A 20,293-nucleotide genomic window follows, 5' to 3' on the forward strand; every position below is an offset into this window, starting at 1 on the left:
TTGACTGGTCATTGGCCACATGATGTGCTGTCAGCTGTCAATCAGCTGTCAGTCAGCTGTCAGTCAGCTGTCAGTCAGCTGTCAATCAGCTGTCAGTCAGCTGTCAGTCAGCTGTCAATCAGCTGTCAGTCAGCTGTCAGTCAGCTGTCAATCAGCTGAGTGGTAAATGGACTACATTAATACAGCACCTTTCTGATCTTCTGACCTCTCAAAGCTTTAACACTGAGTCACATTCACTCGTTCACACATTGGTGGTCGAGGCTGCTGTACAAGGAGCCACCTACTCCTCAGTAACCACTCACACACACACACACACACACACACACACACACACACACACACACACACACACACACACACACACAGTGATGAGCAGCCATCAGGAGCAGTCTGGAGCTCAGTGTTTTGGACCTACAGACTGGAGGAGCTGTTGATTGAGCCGCTCATCTTCAGATTAGCTGATGACCTGCTCTGCCTCGTCTGGGTGAGGTTGTGTCGGCTGTGCAGAGGATTGTGGGTCAGAACAGCCGGGAACATGCTGGCCTGCAGACGGCAGAACGTGACCTGATGCAGTGGAACATCCTGGTACTTTTGGCGTACTGCCTTTGACCTGCTCTGTGTCAGGACACGCTAAATGTTTCCCCGCGGCCCCTCCACCTCAGTTAGCTGCAGGCCGACGCCATCAGGACGTCTGCGGACATGTTTGAGTTCAAACAGTAACTCTTCAGCTCAGTTACGCACACGGGCCAAGATGGCCGCACGCTGAACACAGACATGTTGACCCTTTGATCTGGAGGACGAGGTCGTTGATGATGTCGATGACGCTGGTCTCAAACTTTTCCTCATTTTGTTTGGATCAAATCTAAATTCTGTGTTTCAGCCTCCTGACGACGCCGGCTGCTTCATCCAACACCTTCATCATCATCACTGTCGACCCTCATGATCATGTGTTGTTATTTATCCACCCTGAGTGATGTCAGCACTCAGTGTGTGTCAGTCTCATCATGTAATAATGATTAACACAGGTATTCAAACGGCGTCAGTGTCAAAAGACTTTAATATTTTCATTTTCTGAATTCTTCCAGAAACATTTCACGTCACAGATGACAAACATCAACAAACAATAAAATCACCAAAAGTTTCTTTGACATCAAAGAAACTGAATCTGGTGTCTGAGACTTCTGCCGAAACACGTCGGCGTCTTCTTCTTCTCTGACAGAATATAAAACACGTGTCAGCGACGGGCTGATTAATAATTCATTAATAATGAAACTGATCAATGTGAATATCACATGACAACAACAACAACAACAACAACAACAACGTGTGTTTAAAGGACCATTCTGCTGTTTTTAAAGATCGCTTCAACAACAACCTTCGTTACATGTTACGTCAGCACAGACGGCTCTAACGCCCCCTGCTGGTCTGGACTTGGTGGACCAGTCTGGACTGGTGCTGCTGGTCTCTGTCCAGCTGTGGCTGGGTGTGAGGTGGAGGTGCTGCAGGAGCCCTCCACAGTCCTGCTCCTCCGTCAGACCGTCTGAGTCTCCGTCGGCTGAACTCCCACAGCTGGAGTCCGGTGACGGCGCCCCCTGCAGCTCGTCCTCCTGCTCCAGGCTCCCCGCTCGGCCCCGGGGGGCCGCCCTCAGCTCCTGCTCCGTCAGCACCTGCTCCAGGAAGTTGATGTACCTGAGGGCGAGGCGCAGGATCTCGTTCTTGCTGAGCTTCCTGTCGGGAGGGTGTGTGGGGATGAGACGCCGCAGCTCCGTGAACGCTCCGTTAACGTTCTGCTGACGCCAACGCTCTCGACTGTTGGTGGACACCCGGCGGACGACTTGGGGACCAGAACCTGAGGGGGGAGAGGAGGGGGTCAGCTGGAGTCCAAAGAGACACATGAAGAAGAAAATCCAGCTGCTCTGGAGGGTCGCGTGATGGCGTGATGTTGTGATGGCGTGACGCACCTTTACATCAGTGACGTCATCATCACATCACAACGATTACTGACTGACTTCAGATGTTAAAGCAGAAAACAAACCAGCAGAGTGAACTTCACTTTGTTTAAAATCCATTTTAATCATTTAAAGACAGAATATAAAAAATATTTATTTGAAACTGAAACTTTATTTAATTTGAAGCTTTTTAAACCAATGTGTGAATTAATTCTAATAATACACTGTAAAAAGTGAGAGATGATTGTGTCTGCGCCCTGAAGACTGATCTCTGGTTTTAAAGGTGTGAACTCACCGTGACCGAGGGCGAGCTCACATGGAGTCCATCTTTGTTTCATCGTGATGCAGCGACCTGGATCAAGACACACACACACACACACACACACACACACACACAGACAGACAGACAGACAGACAGACAGACAGGTCAGTGAGTGTTTGGATCTCTTCAACCTTCAGTGAGATTTTAAAACACAAACTTGTAAAAGTCAGTTTATCACAAAAACTAATAATCAATAAAAAGTGCTCCTTGACTTCAAAGAAAAGGTCAAAGGTCAGTGAGAAATGAACTCAGAGAATAACACCATCATATTTTAGTGAATACGTCTCCATTAGATGAACCTGCAGTGATGAAGATATTTAAAGGACGTGAAACACAAACTCTTCTGCTGCTGAGCCACTGAATACACAAAATATACAAATATTATTTATCAGTTATTGAACAGTCAAAGATACAATTTTATTTCAAACATGCAAAAGAAACGAAAATAAAAATTAAAAATTTAAGAGAGAAAACCAGAACACCAGCGCACAGTAAACAACAACAACAATATTTCATGTCCAAGAATGAGTCTGAGAAAATAAATGCTGTTTTAAAAAATACATTTAACCAGTAAACTGAACATTAAAGATAAATATTCACACACACACACACACACACACACACACACACACACACACACACACACACACCTACAGCACATGCACCAAAACAAAACCAAGACACTGTTAAATATGTGTAAACAGACACAGATGACATCTTTAACTGACTTTTATAAAAACTTCATTTTAAATTAAACAAAAAAACAGCCTGTTTGTTCTTTAACAACAACAACAACAACAACAACAACAACAATAATAACAACAACAACAGAATCTGAACATGAGAAGTTTTTTTTTTTTTTTTACAGAGATTTAAAGCAGTTTAATAACCTGTCAGATGTCTCACCTGTCGGAGGTGCTGAGGGCTCGTGCAGCAGGTTGCAGACAGGTGTGTCTGTGTGTGTCTCTGTGTGTGTCTGTGTGTGTCTGTGTGTGTGTCTGTGTGTGTCTCTGTGTCTCCGCCGCCTCTTATATAGGCTACCGGGCCGCGTCCCTCTCTGCTGTCGTGACGCGTCGTTTCCATGGAGACCCCTCACTAAAAGACTGTCCCATTAAAGACCGGGTCCAGGAAGCAGCACCCCAGGGACCTGCACGGTCCAGGGGCCGCCTCCCCGCCCCGCCCCCTGCAGGAGTCGTGTTTTCCGGCGTCTGCTCCTCCGTCACGACCCGGAGCTCCCGGAGGGGGGGGGGGCTTTAATTTAATTTTTAAAAAGTCAGAGAGCTCCAAACTATACAATCATAAACAAAGTGTTTATAGTTCCGAATTAGTTTCTAGAGAACAAACAAACAGTGACGTCATATGAACCTGCTGACCAGGTAGGAGGTTCAACAAACTCTGAGTCTAACCCTGAACTCTGAGCTGATTTACTCTGAGATGGGAAACTCTGAGTTACCGGTTGCAGAACAGCTGATCTGAGTTAGTTCAGTCAACTCTGAGTATGTTCACTCTGAGTTAAGCCGACAATAAAAAGCCATCATCAATGGAGCTCCGACTCCACGATTCACCATGGCAACAGGTAAATAAAAGACAGCGCCTCCATTTTAATCCAGTGGATGTAGAGATATTAATGCATGTGTAGCAGACGGTGCACGTTTATCTTTAAAAGAAGAGCCTGAGTCAGAGCGAGGAAAGTGTCAATAAGTTAACCATAAAGTTAATAAAAAAGTTTATTCATCATTTATCAGACTTACATTTCCTTAATGAAGATAAAGTGGTGGAATCTGACTGTGTATCAGGCTGTAGATACATTACATTATATTAATAATATATCATAATATATTTGTTCAGGTTTAATCTGATGGGGAAAAACACAGGAGGCAGAAGATTTCAAACATATAGGCTAGGCTATAGATCACAGACATAAAGACATGACTGTAAACTCACAGTCTGACCCAGTAATAATATGTTTGGTGATTTGCACCTGAAAAGACGTTGAGGTTAAAATACAGTAGATTTGAAAATGTTGCACATCTATTTGTATCTTGACTCAACAGCATTCAGTGACTTTATTTCAGCTACAAATGTAGTAAATGTAAAGACAGTGAAATGCTGCACCATTGCTCACTCAGAAATATGAACATATAATCCCCAATATTAGGCTATAGGAGTTATGTTCCATCAGTGCGACCAGTGACATCAGTGATAGAGATCATTAGTCACTGATACTACATGTCTAAAGCTTCATACCCATTTTAACATTTAAATAATTAGACCTACACATTATGTGCAATAAACATGTGGGAGCTGCTCTGACAGACTGACAGTCTGATCCTTGTGCACAGTGTTATAAAAATAATAAATATAAAAAGGACAGAGGTTTGATTCTGAGCTGAGGGTGAATTCTCGCTGTGTAATATTTGAATGTTAAGACAAAAGCTGATGTCCAAAGAAATGACTGATGTGCATAAATTCAGTAACTTCAGACAGTCCTGAGTAACAAACTAATATCCAGCAGGATTTAGACTGTGACAGACGGTAAATCTCCGCTAATGAATGCGCTTCGATACAAGCTTTGACACGGACTGAATGAATGAGGAAATGAAACAGCGTGTAAGAGGGAGGAGACAGAGAGAAACTCAGGGTTTATTGAAGGAAACCTGTCAGCGAGCAGGTTATGTTCACAGAGTCTGTTACCATGGTGACTGACTCAGAGTTTCCCTCATCTCAGGGTTAACGTACTCTGAGTTTTCACATAACCTGCTTTGTGGAACACACCTCAGCTGTGACGCAGTGAATCACACTGATTTTATGGTTTTTATTTTAAAGCCTAAACATTTGAATCAAATATTGAATTTAGAGGAAAATCAGCAGAGTGAGAGAAAAGACATGTTTCTGTCCTTCAGTGCTCACAGAGAGAGTCATAGTTCTCTGCTCTGCTCTCATCTGATCAATCAGGTTATTGGTAATCAATAGTTGTTACACATCAGGGACGACTGGCTCACAGAGCTCCTTAACTCAGCCTAAAACCCTTTAGCCAGCAGTCAGAGGTCAGAGGTCAGCAGTGATTCAGGAAAGTTGTGTGAGTGATGAAGGGACAGAAACTGTGACCTCAGTGAGGAGGTGTGGTCGACCCTGTTGTTAGGTGTGATGTGATTGGTTGTCAGAGACACGCCCCTCTGTGAGCCTGTAAGGTGTGAGGACACCCAGTGGACATGAGATGAACTGCAGACTGTGACAGTGTCAGTGTTAGTGTGATCACTGCTGATGAAGGTTGAGACAGACTCAACTCATCACTGCTGCTCTGACCTCACATACCTCAGTGATGATGTCATCAGTTTGTTTCTGACGTTACAGAGTCAGCTGGGAAATGTGTGTGTATCCCTGATGACATCATCTGATCTGCAGCGTCTCATTTCCTCTGTCGTCCAGTGTTTGGAGAATATTTCTCTGACCTCTTTGTGTTTCCACCATTTTCTCCTCTGATTCAGAAACTCTTAAACTCCTCCTCCTGCTCCCAACACTTTGTCTCCTCTTATCAGGTCTGACACGCTCTGTGGACGACTTTTATCTTTACCAGGACCACCCCTTAACTTTAAGCCTTAACCTTAACTCTTAACTTTAAGCCTTAACTTTAAGGGGAAACTTTAAGGGGAAACTCTTAGTCTTAACTCTAAGTCTTAAGTTTAAGCCTTAATGTTAAGTCTTAACTTTAAGGGGAAACTCTAAGTCTTAACTTTAAGTCTTAACTTTAAGGGGAAACTCTAAGTCTTAACTTTAAGTCTTAACTTTAAGGGGAAACTCTAAGTCTTAACTCTAAGTCTTAAGTTTAAGCCTTAATGTTAAGTCTTAACGTTCAGAGGAAACTCTAAGTCTTAACTTTAAGTCTTAAGTTTAAGCCTCAACTTTAAGTCTTAACTTTAAGGAGAAACTCTAAGTCTTAACTTTAAGTCCTAAAGTTAAGTCTTAACTTTAAGGGGAAACTCTAAGTCTTAACTTTAAATCTTAACTTTAAGGGGAAACTTTTAGTCTTAACTTTAAGGGGAAACTCATAGTCTTAACTTTAAGTCTTAACTTTCAGGGGAAACTCTAAGTCTTAACTTTAAGTCTTAACTTTAAGGGGAAACTCTAAGTCTTAACTTTAAATCTTAACTTTAAGGGGAAACTTTCAGTCTTAACTTTAAGGGGAAACATCATAATTCTGAGGATTTTCTTAGAACTTCATCATGAGGAGAAACTCATCCTCACTGTGACCTCGTCACATGTCCACGTTTGGTCATGGACTTTCCACGTCCACATATGGCGTCCAAGGTACCCTGGGTGTGTTGGTTGTTGACGTTCTGGGACGCCGTGTCAACTTCAGCCTGTTACATGCATTGTCTGTTTTCAAAATACACTTCTGTTTTCACAGGAAATGTACAGTTTGATACAGTCTCTTTCAAAATAAAAGCACTATGTCGGTACAACACCACCAACTGATGTTTTGTTTCCTTCAACAACAGGTGCACAGTGAACACTGCTCTCCCAGGTGAAGGTTGGTGTTTGTTGGACCCATCCACTCTTCTCATCACCTTGACTCTCATCCTTGTCCCCTGATGCCCTAAAACTATAACAGCGACCAGCTGAGCATCACGCCGACGTCCAAGACGCCTTTTTTCATTGGCTTCTGACACTGCAGGTCAAATTCAAAATGCTGCCGCGAGTCTTGTCCGCCCCTACACATTTGAGGTTGCTGGACAGCGGCACGCTGGAGACTGATTTGTTTGCTCATGGGCAGCTGCCGTGGCAGGGCTGTGTTGCCGCGTCCTTGATCTTCGGTTTTCCAGCGAACTGTTTGAGCAAGTCCGGCTTCTCTGCTGCTAACGCTGCTGCCGGAATACAGCTGAGGAGACTGCTAATGCTATGTACCGGGACACTGCTAACGCTGCTGCCGGGATACATTGAAGACAGCCACATCATAATTCCAGGGGAGTAACAGTCCTCAGTAGCTCATATATTTAGAGATAAAGCATAAAATACCCCATAGTCCCATTGTAACTCATTGACTAACTCTGAAATTTAAGACCCGACTAAGTCCCGATGTCCTCTACAGAGGACGTGTGATGAAAAATAAATAAATAATATTTTTGATGCAAAATGTTTCTTTCAAGTCTAATACTTAAATTACATAAAACAAATCATGATATCAAAACTTTTTTCTTCTGGGTCCCAGGAGGATAGATTTTGACTGAGACCTGCAGCGCAGAGAGGAGCGTTAATACTTTCACACCAGTAAAAGAACACAGTCTTCCTCCACCTCTGGAATTAAACACATAAACTTTATTTCTATAGTTACAAGATGTTTCACATGAATATGACATCACAGCCACAGAGAAATCAAACTGAGTACATGACATCATCAGAGCAAGAAACTGTCTGAGTTATAAAACAGATTTTCAACATGCAGTTTGTTCCACACACTTAAAATCATCTTAAACCTGAATCTCTTCAACATTTTAGTTGAATCAAAGAACAGACGACGATCAGTGAAACTTTGTGTTCAGATATCTGTGTGGTGGTGGCGCCCCCTGCTGGCTGCAGGACACACACACACACACACACACACACACACACACACACACACACACACACACACACACACAGGAGCTGCCCAGTATAACCAGTCTGATCTGTTTTAGCATCGAAATTAAAATAAATAGAATTTTGAAAACAATTTTCTAATAACCACTAAAATTTTACTTCTTATCTTTATTTATTAATTTTACATAATTTTATTATATATATATTTCCACTGCCTTAACTTTTGTTGTTGTCCTGCTGTGTTTCCCCTCTGACGCTGTCAGGTGCTGTTACACACTGACCAGCTGCGTATCATCATCATCGCTGTCTGACGCCTGAAGTCACGGACCAAGCGCCAGTATTCGATGACTTCAGAGTGAGACCACATACCTACATACATACATACCTACATACATACATATATACATACATACATATGTATGTATGTGTGTATGTATGTATGTAGGTATATATATATTCAGATACGACCACTGCCATCTTGAGCTACTGACATCACTTGGAGTCAAAGTCTGCCAGTATCAAGTTCCCGCCCACACACTGTCCGACTAAATCCTGAGCAGCGCCACAGACAGCGAGCACACCGGTTGGTACACACAGCTGTCAATCATGACCTCAGTTTCTCCCTTTTTCTTTTTTTTTAAATGACATCAAATAACAAATTAAAACCAAACATATCAGAAAAATTAAATAGCTTGAAAAGAACTACCTGAAGTGACAGAAGCCATCTTTGGAATTATTTATTTTACTTTTTTTATTTTTTATTTTTTTTTATTTTGTCTCATAATTTAAAAAAACAAAACAAAAACAAAACTGTCAGTGAAAAAAACAGTTAAGACGGACGATTGTCTTGAAAAACTTAAGAATGCAAAAATTTTTAAAATAATTATAATAAAACAATTTGAATGCCTTTTTTCAGCACCAGCGTTTCCTTTTTCAGTGCTATCTTTGATCTGTGATGCCAGTGTCACTGTTTCAGCTCCACATGCTGCTGAGGAGGACTGGAGAGGCTCAGCGGTGGTAACGAGCGCCGCTTTATCACTTTTTATTCACCACTTTTATCGTCCCTGTCCGGCAGCTGAACCCACGATGACCTCACAAGCTCACGTCTTTAACCTTTGGGTTTGTGTGCATGTGAATCTGTCTGCAGCTGGTCTCACAAACTACTGGAGCTGTTAGCCTCATGTTTTGGTTTGTTTTTTGTTGTGGTTCAAAAACTGACGTCCATAGAAAAGTTTGGTCTCATTTTGAACCGGAGCATCTGCAGATTAATTCCAAACCTGATATGTTATGATCCACTAAAGCTAGACGCCGTACGTGATGAATTAGTCCCTGTTTCAGTTCTCTTTGCTGCCATGTTGATGTAAGAGAGTCGAGAAGGACGATTCAGCTCTCTGAGGTCCGTCTGCAACCCGGTTTTGTTGCTGCAGAGGTTTTACCATCAGTAATCCTTATGAAGATATTTAGCTGTTAAAAATACATCCATTCGCTGTATTTATATTTCATGTACAGTTTCTGTTAGCAAGAGAACTGATCTGTGCAGCGCAGCTTCATCCAACAGAGACAAGGGGTGTATTTACATTAGTTCCTGGGAGCGTCTGAAACGCTCCACTGCACGTCTGCGTCGGTTACAAGGATTGTGTAGAGAGGCGGTGTTTTTTTTTAGATTGTTGTGGAAATGGCCGGGGGGATTAAAGTCATAGCACACTGTCCCTGATTATTCTGCATGTGTTGATGTACTTTTGTCTTTTTGTCCTTGTGTTGGCGACAGTACGAGACGAGTAGTGCAGCGAGAGTCCAGACAGAAGGTGAAGCAGAAGAGGACGGACGCATAATAAGCACTGTTGCCTTGTGCTTCCCCGGCACACTAAATAAGACAAACACAAAAAACCTCAAGTTGAAAATAAAGTTCCTGTCGTCACCTCAACATCTGTGACACTGAAGAGGTCTTTTTATCAGCTCCTCCATATTTCATGGGCTGTTTTTGAAATGTCTGATTTCAGCGCTTCGTAAAAGCTGCAGCTCATGTTTTGAGTTCAGAGCCGTTTTTTTTGCAGTAAAGTTTTGGGGCCAAGTGATTATTGCAAATATAGTTTGATGCCTGTTTCTATGAGCCTCTGGTGTTTCCCGCAGAATTACAATCTGTTTGTGATGGGGGGAGCTGAAATGCAGCTTTGATGCAGTGCTGCAGGACCATCGCTTTGGATCACTGTCCTCCTGCTCTCTCTGCCTGGTTAGCACGAGCTAACACAGCAGCAGCTCGACAGTAAAAGGAGGTTGTTCCTGTTTTGACAAAGTGGTGAGGTTGTGCAGAATTCAGGGGGATTGGCTGAATTTGTGTCAGTTCTTGTGATCGCAGCATCCTGGAGTTTTGTAGGACGCAGTGGCCCGGGGCTAATCTGTCCCAGCAAACACAGACGGACCTGGACGTGTCCGAGAGAGCCCGACTGGGTCGTGATCGAGTCACATCATGACCAGTCACATCAGAGACTATTACCCCATCTCTATTATATACATGTATTAATTAATGTATTTATTTAGAGGTAGAAAACCAGCAGAGTTTATATATATATATATATACACACACACATATATATACAGGGGTGGGTAGAGTACTGTAAATCTGTACTCAAGTAAAAGTACAATTACTGCCATAAAAAATGACTCAAGTAGAAGTAAAATTACTATTTCAGAAACCTACTCAAGTAAAAGTAAAAAGTACCTGGTTAATAATTTACTCAAGTACAAGTTACTTTCCATTTGAATATTTTTTAGGGTGCTGCAAAATAATGAAAAAACAGCACTTGTTGATCAAACTTTTTTTTAATGAAGCGGGTACCGATCTTCCTCTCTCCATCTCCTTCACTCTGCCCCTCTTTTCCTCACCTAACCTCTTCTTTCTCCATTTCCCTATCTGTAATTTGAGTGGATGACCTTGCTTTAAAAACAGAAATGACATCCCAACTAATTTGTCTTTTCTACGTCTTTTTCGCTGTTAACAAAATAAATAAAATCCAATAAAATAATTAAGAAACAATATATGGTAAACAATAGTACTATAATGTTCCCAAGTTCCAGCTTCACATGTTGCCAAAATGTGTTTGTAAAGGTTTAACAGGTCCCTGTAGGACTTTCCTGCCAGATCACCAGGTGTCAGGTGAACTATTTTACAAATGACCGTATCAGTAACAAAAAGAAAATCCCATCTCTCCCTTGTTTTGTAAGAAATATGTCCTAAACTGGGATTATATGTGCATAAATCTCTAACATGCTAACTTAGTTGGCTCTTTTCAAACAAAAAGAAGCTCTTCATTTCAACTTGGCTCTGGTCATTTTTTTCGTGTACACGGGTTTCACCGCTGGGTGGTGCTATTGCATTATACCAGTAAAGCCCCAGTTATCCGAACGGGCCATTTATCCAACAGTTACAGGCCGCCACACCGAAATATCGCCATCCCGAAGAATTCTGGTCCCTGAGTCCTGACAGTGAGCTATGGCGAGCCTGTAGAAGCTGTATTCCCCATGCATGTCAGTGATTTTCACCGGGGACGCACGCGAGTAATTCAGACATTATCTGCTTTTCAGTGAACTCCTCTGGTAATTTTATTAAAAGGCATGGCATATAGGCCCACAGTAACTTATTATTATTGGGTCTGATAAGAGTGGGCTACAGTGAGTACCGGACCATCAAATCACAGCATCCGCGGTGAGAGGACACGGACTGTGCGCGCTTTTACTCACGCGGCTATTTGCCACCGAGGGACTATATACAGTAGTTGTAACGAAGGTAAATGGCAAATGTAGTGAAGTAAAAAGTAGATTACTGGCTCAAAAATATACTTGAGTAAGAGTAGAAGTACAGTTTTAAAAAAGGAACTTAAAAAGTACTCGTTCCTCAAAAAAACTACTTTTTTACTCACGTGCGTTACTTGTAACGCGTTACTACCCACCCCTGCATATTTATATATATATATATATAAAAACTCTGCTGGTTTTCTACCCATAAGTATTTGTAAACAACAAGGCGATTCCCTCTATAGGAGGACATTTGAATGTCATTTCCAGGACGTGGTCACCAAGACGTTCTCTCAACGACATAAATTGGACGGTTATGTGGTCATTTAGGGTCATTAAAAAGCCGTCGAGGTGACGTCTTGGTGAGGACGTCCTGGAAATGACGTCTAAAACGTCGCCTATTTGGCCGTGATTTAGACGAGTCTGGAACATCACCGAATGACGTCAACACGACGTTAACCGGGCGTCACTTGGCTTGCTGGGGTGAGTTCAGTTGGGTCTGTGTGTTTTCATCTGTGCAGAGATCAACAGATTTGTATCTAAGATATTGTGGACCAGTTGCTGTTGAGGAACAGGATCATGTTGAGGTTTTCGGGCTCGATGGAGCTCCTAAGTTTACAGAATCGATCACCTTCATCAGAGAAAGCTCTCTCCAGGGGAACAGCGGTAGAGACGACCCCAAGTTTCTTCAGAGCGAGCTGGCTTAGTTCACTGTAATGCTGCTTTCCTGTGTGCCTCCACCAGGACAAAGGGTTTGACGTCTCTGAAGTGGACTCATGGTCCATGTACCTGTCCAGCACAGCCCTCAGATAAGGAGCAGAGGAGGAGGCGGGACCTGCAGCGAGATCCTTCATGATCTTCGTCATCGCTTGTTTTTTGTTTTGCTCTCCCAGCTGGTTTTTGAATCTTGGATCGAGGAACGTGATGGGAGCCAGTACGTGGTTGTTTACGTCACCAAATTTCTTTTCACATTTTGACAACAGTGTCTGCGCCACAAGATTCTTTTTCTTTTCTTCCTCTCTGAGATTGTTCATGAGTTTCTTCAGCAGTGGCAGCATGGCCGAAATGGTCTCAAACCCCTTTTCCATTGTGGACGCTGCTTCCTTCAAGGGTTTCAGAGCTGAGATGATGTTCCTGATTTTCTCTTTATCGCTTTCATTCAGAATTAAATCTGTCTTGCCTCTGCCATCAAGCACCATCACCATGGCTTTGTACTGCTCATTCAGTCGTTGAAGCATTTGCAACCAGGGAAGCCATCGGTCCCCAGAGTACACGATCAGCTCATCCTGTGTCACTTTCAGCTTCTTCTGAATCTCTCTGAGCATCTTCTCAGCCTCAGCATCATACGTAAAGAACCTGACGATCCTCTGACACTTTGTGAGAACATTCGACAGCTCCTCGTCACTCATCAGATCCTTAAATAACACATTCAAGGTGTCAGCAAAACAAGGCATGTGTGTCCATTTGGTTTTAACTGTTTTCAGTTGTGGCATCCCAGCTCTGATCACAGTGTGGACCTTTTCTTCGATGCCCCACGCCGCCATGACGGCTGAGAGCTGATTCTGAATGTTGGCTGCAGAATCGTCTCCGAACAGGCTGGTAGTTTGGAGCATGTAAGACTCGAGGTTCCCATACTTGTTCACAAAATGGCAACCCACGGTCAGACAGGAGTCTTCAGCTCCGGAGGCCCACAGCTCGCATGTTAGCACAACGTGGTCAGCGGAGGCCAAGATCAATCGCAACCTGTTTGTTTTTTCTTGGTAGAAGCTGAGCAGCTGCGAGCGGATCACAGATGTGGTGGGAATTTGAAGACAGGGGTCCAGTGCTTTAACGAAACTCTGAAAGTTAGCATCTTGTGTGATTACCAAGGGCTGCAGCGTCGACACAACCATCTTCAACAGACGTCTCTCAGTTGCTGTTTGTGTTTCCTGGTTCCCAGCTGGGGGAAGAAACAGATTTAAAGTTCAGGATACATTTTTTCAATGGTTCTCTAGCTCATGAACATCATGTGATTATTGTGTTGTGAGCAGGAGATCATGTCATTGAGCCCAAACCACCCTTAAGCTAAAAACACACCAGTGCTGAACCCGGCGATTCAAAAAATACGCCCCCATTATTTTCAATGTACAACCCCACACCGGCGGCAGCTAGACACATGTCACACTGCTGGACGCCCTGTAGCACTTCACGCCACTGTCCTTTTTCCGGCCTCGACGCCCCTGAATTAAATGTATTTTTCCTCCACTCACTCTGTGCGTGTACAGACCAGCTCCCACAGCAGCTCGACTCCTCTCCTCACAATGAAGAGAGCTCTGTAGCTGTTGCTGTGTCTCGTGTGTGATGAAGAATGAATGAGGAGAGACTTGTTGTTGAGGTTGAGAAATATCCCGAGCTAAACGACCTGAGCTTACAGTTTATAATGAAAATGAAGCTTTTTGTGGTTGTTTTTAACGTGAATTAAACTTGTTGCTCGCTGTTTTTGCGTTTGTACACGCCTCATGTTTCTGTGCTCTAAGTGCTCTCTAAGGCATTTTTGCCAGTGATCCGAGCCTCGGCCTGTCTGCAGTCTGAGAGCCTGTGGCCACATTACGTTTATTTCTTACCGCCAGCACCATTTTTCATTTGTTCCCAGTGAGGAGAGAGAATATGCTGCTGCTTAGAGAAAAAGAGACATGCTCAGGTGCTTTTCTTTTCAGACCGTTCTGCATTTTTTGTGCGGCCGTTCTGAGTGCTCCTCATTGAAAATTGCTGTATTTTTTAGATAGACGGCCATGACGTCGCTGCTTTAGCTCAGCTGCAGTCACAACAAGACAACATCACTGGATGATGCTGCTGAGTGTGGTGTTCACCGTTAGCTTTGTTAGCTTGTTAACTGTGCAATCGACCCTCTGTTGACGTAGCAGTATGTTAGTTACTAGGGATGTCCGATACCGATATTAGCAAAAAACGGGCATCGGCATTGGATCGGACTGCATGAAAAAATGCCGATCCAAGAACTCCGATCCAGTTTTTCATGGAGACTGATCCAGGTTTTCCGGCCAGCCCAGCGCTCCGCGATTCAAGCAGTCCATTCCGCTCCAGCTCTTACTATCAGTCCACCAGGCCAGCATGCAGACGGCAGACACACACGGAGGGTAGGGTAGGAAGAGTAGCGGTCAATTTAGCTAAATGACTTGATTTGTTTTCTGCTCTGGTTTTTTGAGAGTGATATTTTTATTTGGTTTACACTCTTACTGTTTAAGTAAAGAGCACTGATGGCATTGTTTTGGGCACAATTAGTGAAACTGGAGCCATGGATGGACTACAGAAACACTACTAAAATAACTGAAAAGGAAAGGCTGCATTGTGGTGTTAATCTATTTTTATTTATTAGGGGGCCAAAGCACAAGTGTGTGGAGTCTTGCTGCTATTTTAATTTCAATGTTAGACATTTTAAAGATTTCTTGTGTTGATCTATTTTCTATTTATTAAGGGGCCAAAGCAGCCAAAGCAAACCAGCTATATTTTTTATTTAATGTTAATGTTCAAGTTTAAAGTTTGTTTATTTAACCCTGTTAACAATAAACAGGTCAGTTTCTCATACCAACTGTTGTGGATCATTCTAACTAATCCGATTAAGTAGTTGTTCTTGTTAGAGTAATATCGCTTGATCAAACCTTTTCTAACATGACTGACAACAAAATAAGTGAATATGTATAATACGCGCTTGGATCGGATTGGTATCGGCCAAAACTCAAGGCTGTAATATCGGTATCGGATCGGAAATGGAAAAAGCTGGATCGGGACATTCCTATTAGCTACCAGTCTAATGTTTGTGTGAAGATATTGTTGTCATAGAAACAAAACCCACGAGCAGTGCGTCATCAAAAAAAGCGCTCCCCAGCGCCCTGTCCCCGCTGAAGAAGGACGCCACGTGGACACATGTCCTGACTCACCGGGCGTAGACCGTGGTTATAAATGTGCCACCGGACACCTGCTGATACTAGGGCTGCAACTAACCATTATTCTTCATCTTTTTTCTTTTTTTGGATTAGTCGAGTCATCGAACAACTTATTTACTGATCATTTAAAAAAAAAATAATGAAACCGTTTACAGAGCATAACAACCATCTGCCATGTTAGTTAATGTTGCTCGTTAACAAACACAACATATCAGACAGTGGATAACACCATCAGATGGTGCACGCTGTGCACAAAGCTAAAGTGACTCAGTCTGACAGAGACACGTTTGTTGTTGATAGTCCTGATATGTATCATGTTTGGGTGGAGACCAGCAGTAAACAGGATGGTGCTCTCTGCTGCCGTCTCTCTGAGTGTCAGTGCTGCAGTTTTTCTCCTGTCAGGACTCATTTTCACTTTGTTGGCAAGTGCAGCTTCATTTGTTGCGACTCGGCGACGCATGTTTGCAAATCGACATATTTTCATAATCGATTATGTCGATGAGTCAGCCCTACACACCACGCCCTCCGCTGCTACAAGACAAACCTATTACCAGTGAAAAAATAAAAAACATACACTTCTGTTTTTACAGGAAATGTACAGTTTGCATACAGTCTCTTTCAAAATAAAAGCACTACGTCAGTACAACACCGCCAACTGACTTCAAGTCAACAACAAACACATGGTTACGTTTAGCCAACACACATACGTTGTTACATTTAGCCAACACACACACGTGATTACGTTTAGCCGACACACACACACGTGATTACGTTTAGCCAGCACACACACGTGATTACGTTTAGCCAACACACACACACACATTGTTACGTTTAGCCAACACACACACGTGATTACGTTTAGCCGACACACACACACGTGGTTACGTTTAGCCAACACACACACGTTGTTACGTTTAGCCAACACACACACGTGATTACGTTTAGCCAACACACACACACACGTTGTTACGTTTAGCCAACACACACACGTGGTTACGTTTAGCCAACACACACACACACGTTGTTACGTTTAGCCAACACACACACACACACACACACACACACACACACACACACACACACACACACACACACACACGTGGTTACGTTTAGCCAACACACACGTGGTTACATTTAGCCGACACACACGTGGTTACGTTTAGCCAACACACACACGTGGTTACGTTTAGCCAACACACACACACACACACACACACACACACACACACACACACACACACACACACACACACACACACACACACACACGTGGTTACATTTAGCCGACACACACGTGGTTACGTTTAGCCAGCACACACACACGTGGTTACGTTTAGTCAACACACACACACGTTGTTACGTTTAGCCGACACACACACATGGTTACGTTTAGTCAACACACACACACGTTGTTACGTTTAGTCAACACGCACACACACGTTGTTACGTTTAGCTGACACACACGTGGTTACGTTTAGCCAGCACACACACACGTGGTTACGTTTAGCCGACACACACACACGTGGTTACGTTTAGCCGACACACACACGTGGTTACGTTTAGCCAACACACACACACACACACACACGTTGTTACGTTTAGCCAACACACACACACACACACACGCGGTTACGTTTAGCCGACACACACGTGGTTACGTTTAGCCGACACACACACGTGGTTACGTTTAGCCAACACACACACACACACACACACACGTTGTTACGTTTAGCCAACACACACACACACACGTTGTTACGTTTAGCCGACACACACACGTTGTTACGTTTAGCCGACACACACACGCGGTTACGTTTAGCCAACACACACGTGGTTACGTTTAGCCGACACACACACGTGGTTATGTTTAGCCGACTCACACACATGGTTACGTTTAGCCGACACTCACACATGGTTACGTTTAGCCGACTCACACACACGTTGTTACGTTTAGCCGACACACACGTTGTTACGTTTAGCCAACACACGTGGTTACGTTTAGCCGACACACACGTTGTTACGTTTAGCTGACTCACACACACGTGGTTATGTTTAGCCGACACACATGTGGTTACGTTTAGCCAACACACGTGGTTACGTTTAACCGACTCACACACACGTGGTTACGTTTAGCCAACACACACACGTGGTCACATTTAGCCGACACACACATACGTGGTTACGTTTAGTTGACACACACACACGTGGTTACGTTTAGTCGACACACACACGTGGTTACGTTTGGCCAACACACACACGTGGTTACGTTTAGCCGACTCACACACACGCGGTTACGTTTAGCCGACACACACACGTGGTTACGTTTAGCCGACACACACACACATGTGGTTACGTTTAGCCAACACACACGTGGTTACGTTTAGCCGTCACACACACGTGGTTACGTTTAGCCGACACACACACACATGGTTACGTTTAGCCGACACACACGTGGTTACGTTTAGCCGACACACACACGTGGTTATGTTTAGCCGACACACACATGTGGTTACGTTTAGCCGACACACACGTGGTTACATTTAGCCGAGACACACACACACATGATTACGTTTAGCCGACACACACACGTGGTTACGTTTAGCCGACACACATGTGGTTACGTTTAGCCGACACACACGCGTGATTACGTTTAGCCAACACACACACGTGGTTACGTTGGTTTCTGACGCTGCCGATCCAAGTGCTGGATTTTGACGACTTTGGAGTGAGACCGGGCTCGACATCCGGGCTCGTTGGAGATGAGCCAGGCCTGCGCAGATTTGATCACCGGCGATCAGTGCACAATGCATGCCGGTTAGTTTTGTGTCCGACTTCGTCCCGACTTGCTCTGACGTCATGCAAACGTGTACAGCAATAATCTCGTGACAGCGAGGCAGGTGCAGTTTTTAGAGCCAGGTGTCGCAGCTGCTCTCCACCGACTGTAAGACCAAGAGCATGATGGGAAAGGCCTGGCTCTCACTTGATCTAACAGCTGATTGGTTCAGATGTTGACTCAACAAGATGAGGTTTTAGTTCAACCTGTCATGTTGAATTTCAGGTATTTAGATGTGATTTGATTTGAAAGGTTATTCTGTGAACAGCAAACATTGAGGCGACAGGTCAAACTGAACGATGAACATAAAGTACAGATCACCTGTGAGACATTTTAATAAATCAATCTATAAAACAACTGGAGACTGAAAACAAACTGATATATGGGTCTGTTAATATTATTAATAAATCAACATCATATCAGACAGGATGTGAGTGTTTCAGACTGAAGGCTGCTGGAAACTGTCAAACCCGACAGCAGCTTTTTGTCTCCGCCCCCTGCTGCAGCCGCCTGCTCTCGTCCACTCTCCAGGAGAGGTTCAGTTCGTCTCCAGTGAGCCTCTTCCCGCCTTGAACATGCGCAGTGAAGAGGCTGCTGACTTGTGTTTCTTAGGTGTGGTCGCAGGTGTCTGTGCTGAATACCCAGATCATTACGCAGCGGACAGGAAACAAAGCCTCTGACAGATATATTTGTGACCCTGTGATGTGTGAGTGTAACGCAGCGACACACCTCTCTGCCTGATCTGATCCCGTCTCGGTGGCTGGAAGCCGTTTCCTCTGTGTCCTCTCCCCTGCCTGTCACGTCCTCGTCCAACTGTTCAGGACAAACACTGTCAGCACAATATTCACTTTGCTGCATTTCAAGTTTTCATGAAGAGAAACTCACATGAGCCTCTTGTTGGAGCCATCTCACTGCCGGTTCAGCTTCTTCTTCCTCTTCCTCAGGTTGTCTCAGTGCTGCTGACGACTGGACGTCCTCTCTGTTCAGGTCTCACCTGTGTCTGCTCTGCTCTGACTGCTCTACGCCCCTCTATCACCTGGGTGTGGCTGAACATTAAACAGAAGGTGAGAGTACACCTGTCCTGACGTGTCTGAGGCCTGCAGGTGTGACTCACACTCAGTTTCTGTTCTTATGAAATGAAAGTAAACGTCAGGAGTTTCTATGAAACAGAAGAACAAAGAGAGGTAAAAGTTTGTTGGCTGAATCTCACGTATGAGTCTGACACTGTTCTTTTTTATTAGAGAATGTTATTTAGACTTCTCAATATGTAATAAACACAATATCTCAGTATGTAATAAACAGGAATAATGGCAGTTGAACTAAAAACACAGTTCCTGCAGACAATGCGTGTGGATGCTGAAAATGCAGAATGGACAGATGGATAGATGTCAGTCAGTATCAGTTAGTTCACACATGTAAGTAGCAAATAAACAAAATAATCATACAGTAGTAAAGAGACATAAAAAGACAGGTTACTAAAGGAAGCATGAAAACTGAGAACAACATATAATGATTTGACTGACATGTTGAAAAAGGAGCTGGAGGAAGAACAAACTTATTTATTCCCCCTCCCCAAGTCCCTGTCCGGACCAAAATATGGAGCATGGACTGGTAGTTGGAGAAGTGCCCTTGAGCAAGGCACTGAACCCCCCCACTGCTCGGAGCGCCTGTCAGCCCCCCTCTGACATCTCTCCACTTAGTGCATGTATAGGCCCTGTTTGTGCATGTGTGTGTTCGGACCTGTGTGTTAATGACAACAGAGTGAAAAAAATTGAATTTCCCCTCAGGGATTAATAAAGTATATTAAATTAAAAATTAAATTAAAAAACTTCATCCACACAAGACTCTCAGCTGTGTATCATATGGATCATCAATAACA

At 43.6% G+C, this 20,293-nt stretch overlaps 2 protein-coding genes across 2 annotated transcripts; both read right to left on the reverse strand.

Moving 5' to 3' along the window:
• Positions 1–1,039: 1,039 nt before the first annotated feature.
• Positions 1,040–3,417, reverse strand: LOC125895578 (T-cell acute lymphocytic leukemia protein 1 homolog). The gene is made up of 3 exons (XM_049587522.1): positions 3,178–3,417; positions 2,245–2,301; positions 1,040–1,849 (listed from the first exon to the last, which is right to left on the reverse strand). The coding sequence occupies exons 2-3, from the start codon at positions 2,285–2,287 to the stop codon at positions 1,365–1,367; spliced, it is 528 nt and encodes a 175-aa protein (XP_049443479.1). The 5' UTR covers positions 2,288–2,301; positions 3,178–3,417; the 3' UTR covers positions 1,040–1,364.
• Positions 3,418–7,567: 4,150 nt separating this feature from the next.
• Positions 7,568–19,437, reverse strand: LOC125895571 (E3 SUMO-protein ligase ZBED1-like). Its single transcript, XM_049587512.1, has 3 exons — positions 19,300–19,437; positions 19,144–19,227; positions 7,568–13,579 (listed from the first exon to the last, which is right to left on the reverse strand). The coding sequence occupies exons 1-3, from the start codon at positions 19,319–19,321 to the stop codon at positions 12,180–12,182; spliced, it is 1,506 nt and encodes a 501-aa protein (XP_049443469.1). The 5' UTR covers positions 19,322–19,437; the 3' UTR covers positions 7,568–12,179.
• Positions 19,438–20,293: the final 856 nt, after the last annotated feature.

The sequence above is a fragment of the Epinephelus fuscoguttatus genome, linkage group LG10, assembly GCF_011397635.1.
Source record: "Epinephelus fuscoguttatus linkage group LG10, E.fuscoguttatus.final_Chr_v1".
Taxonomy (NCBI): domain Eukaryota; kingdom Metazoa; phylum Chordata; class Actinopteri; order Perciformes; family Serranidae; genus Epinephelus; species Epinephelus fuscoguttatus.

Coding starts and splice junctions, on each gene's coding strand:
- LOC125895578 (XM_049587522.1), bottom strand. CDS start 2,287: ATGAAACAAAGATGGACTCCATGTGAGCTCGCCCTCGGTCACG. Junction 1,850..2,244: donor TGAGCTCGCCCTCGGTCACG/GTGAGTTCACAC, acceptor CTCCCCCCTCAG/GTTCTGGTCCCCAAGTCGTC.
- LOC125895571 (XM_049587512.1), bottom strand. CDS start 19,321: ATGGCTCCAACAAGAGGCTCAT. Junction 19,228..19,299: donor GGCTCCAACAAGAGGCTCAT/GTGAGTTTCTCT, acceptor TGTCCTGAACAG/TTGGACGAGGACGTGACAGG. Junction 13,580..19,143: donor GGATCAGATCAGGCAGAGAG/GTGTGTCGCTGC, acceptor TTCTTCCCCCAG/CTGGGAACCAGGAAACACAA.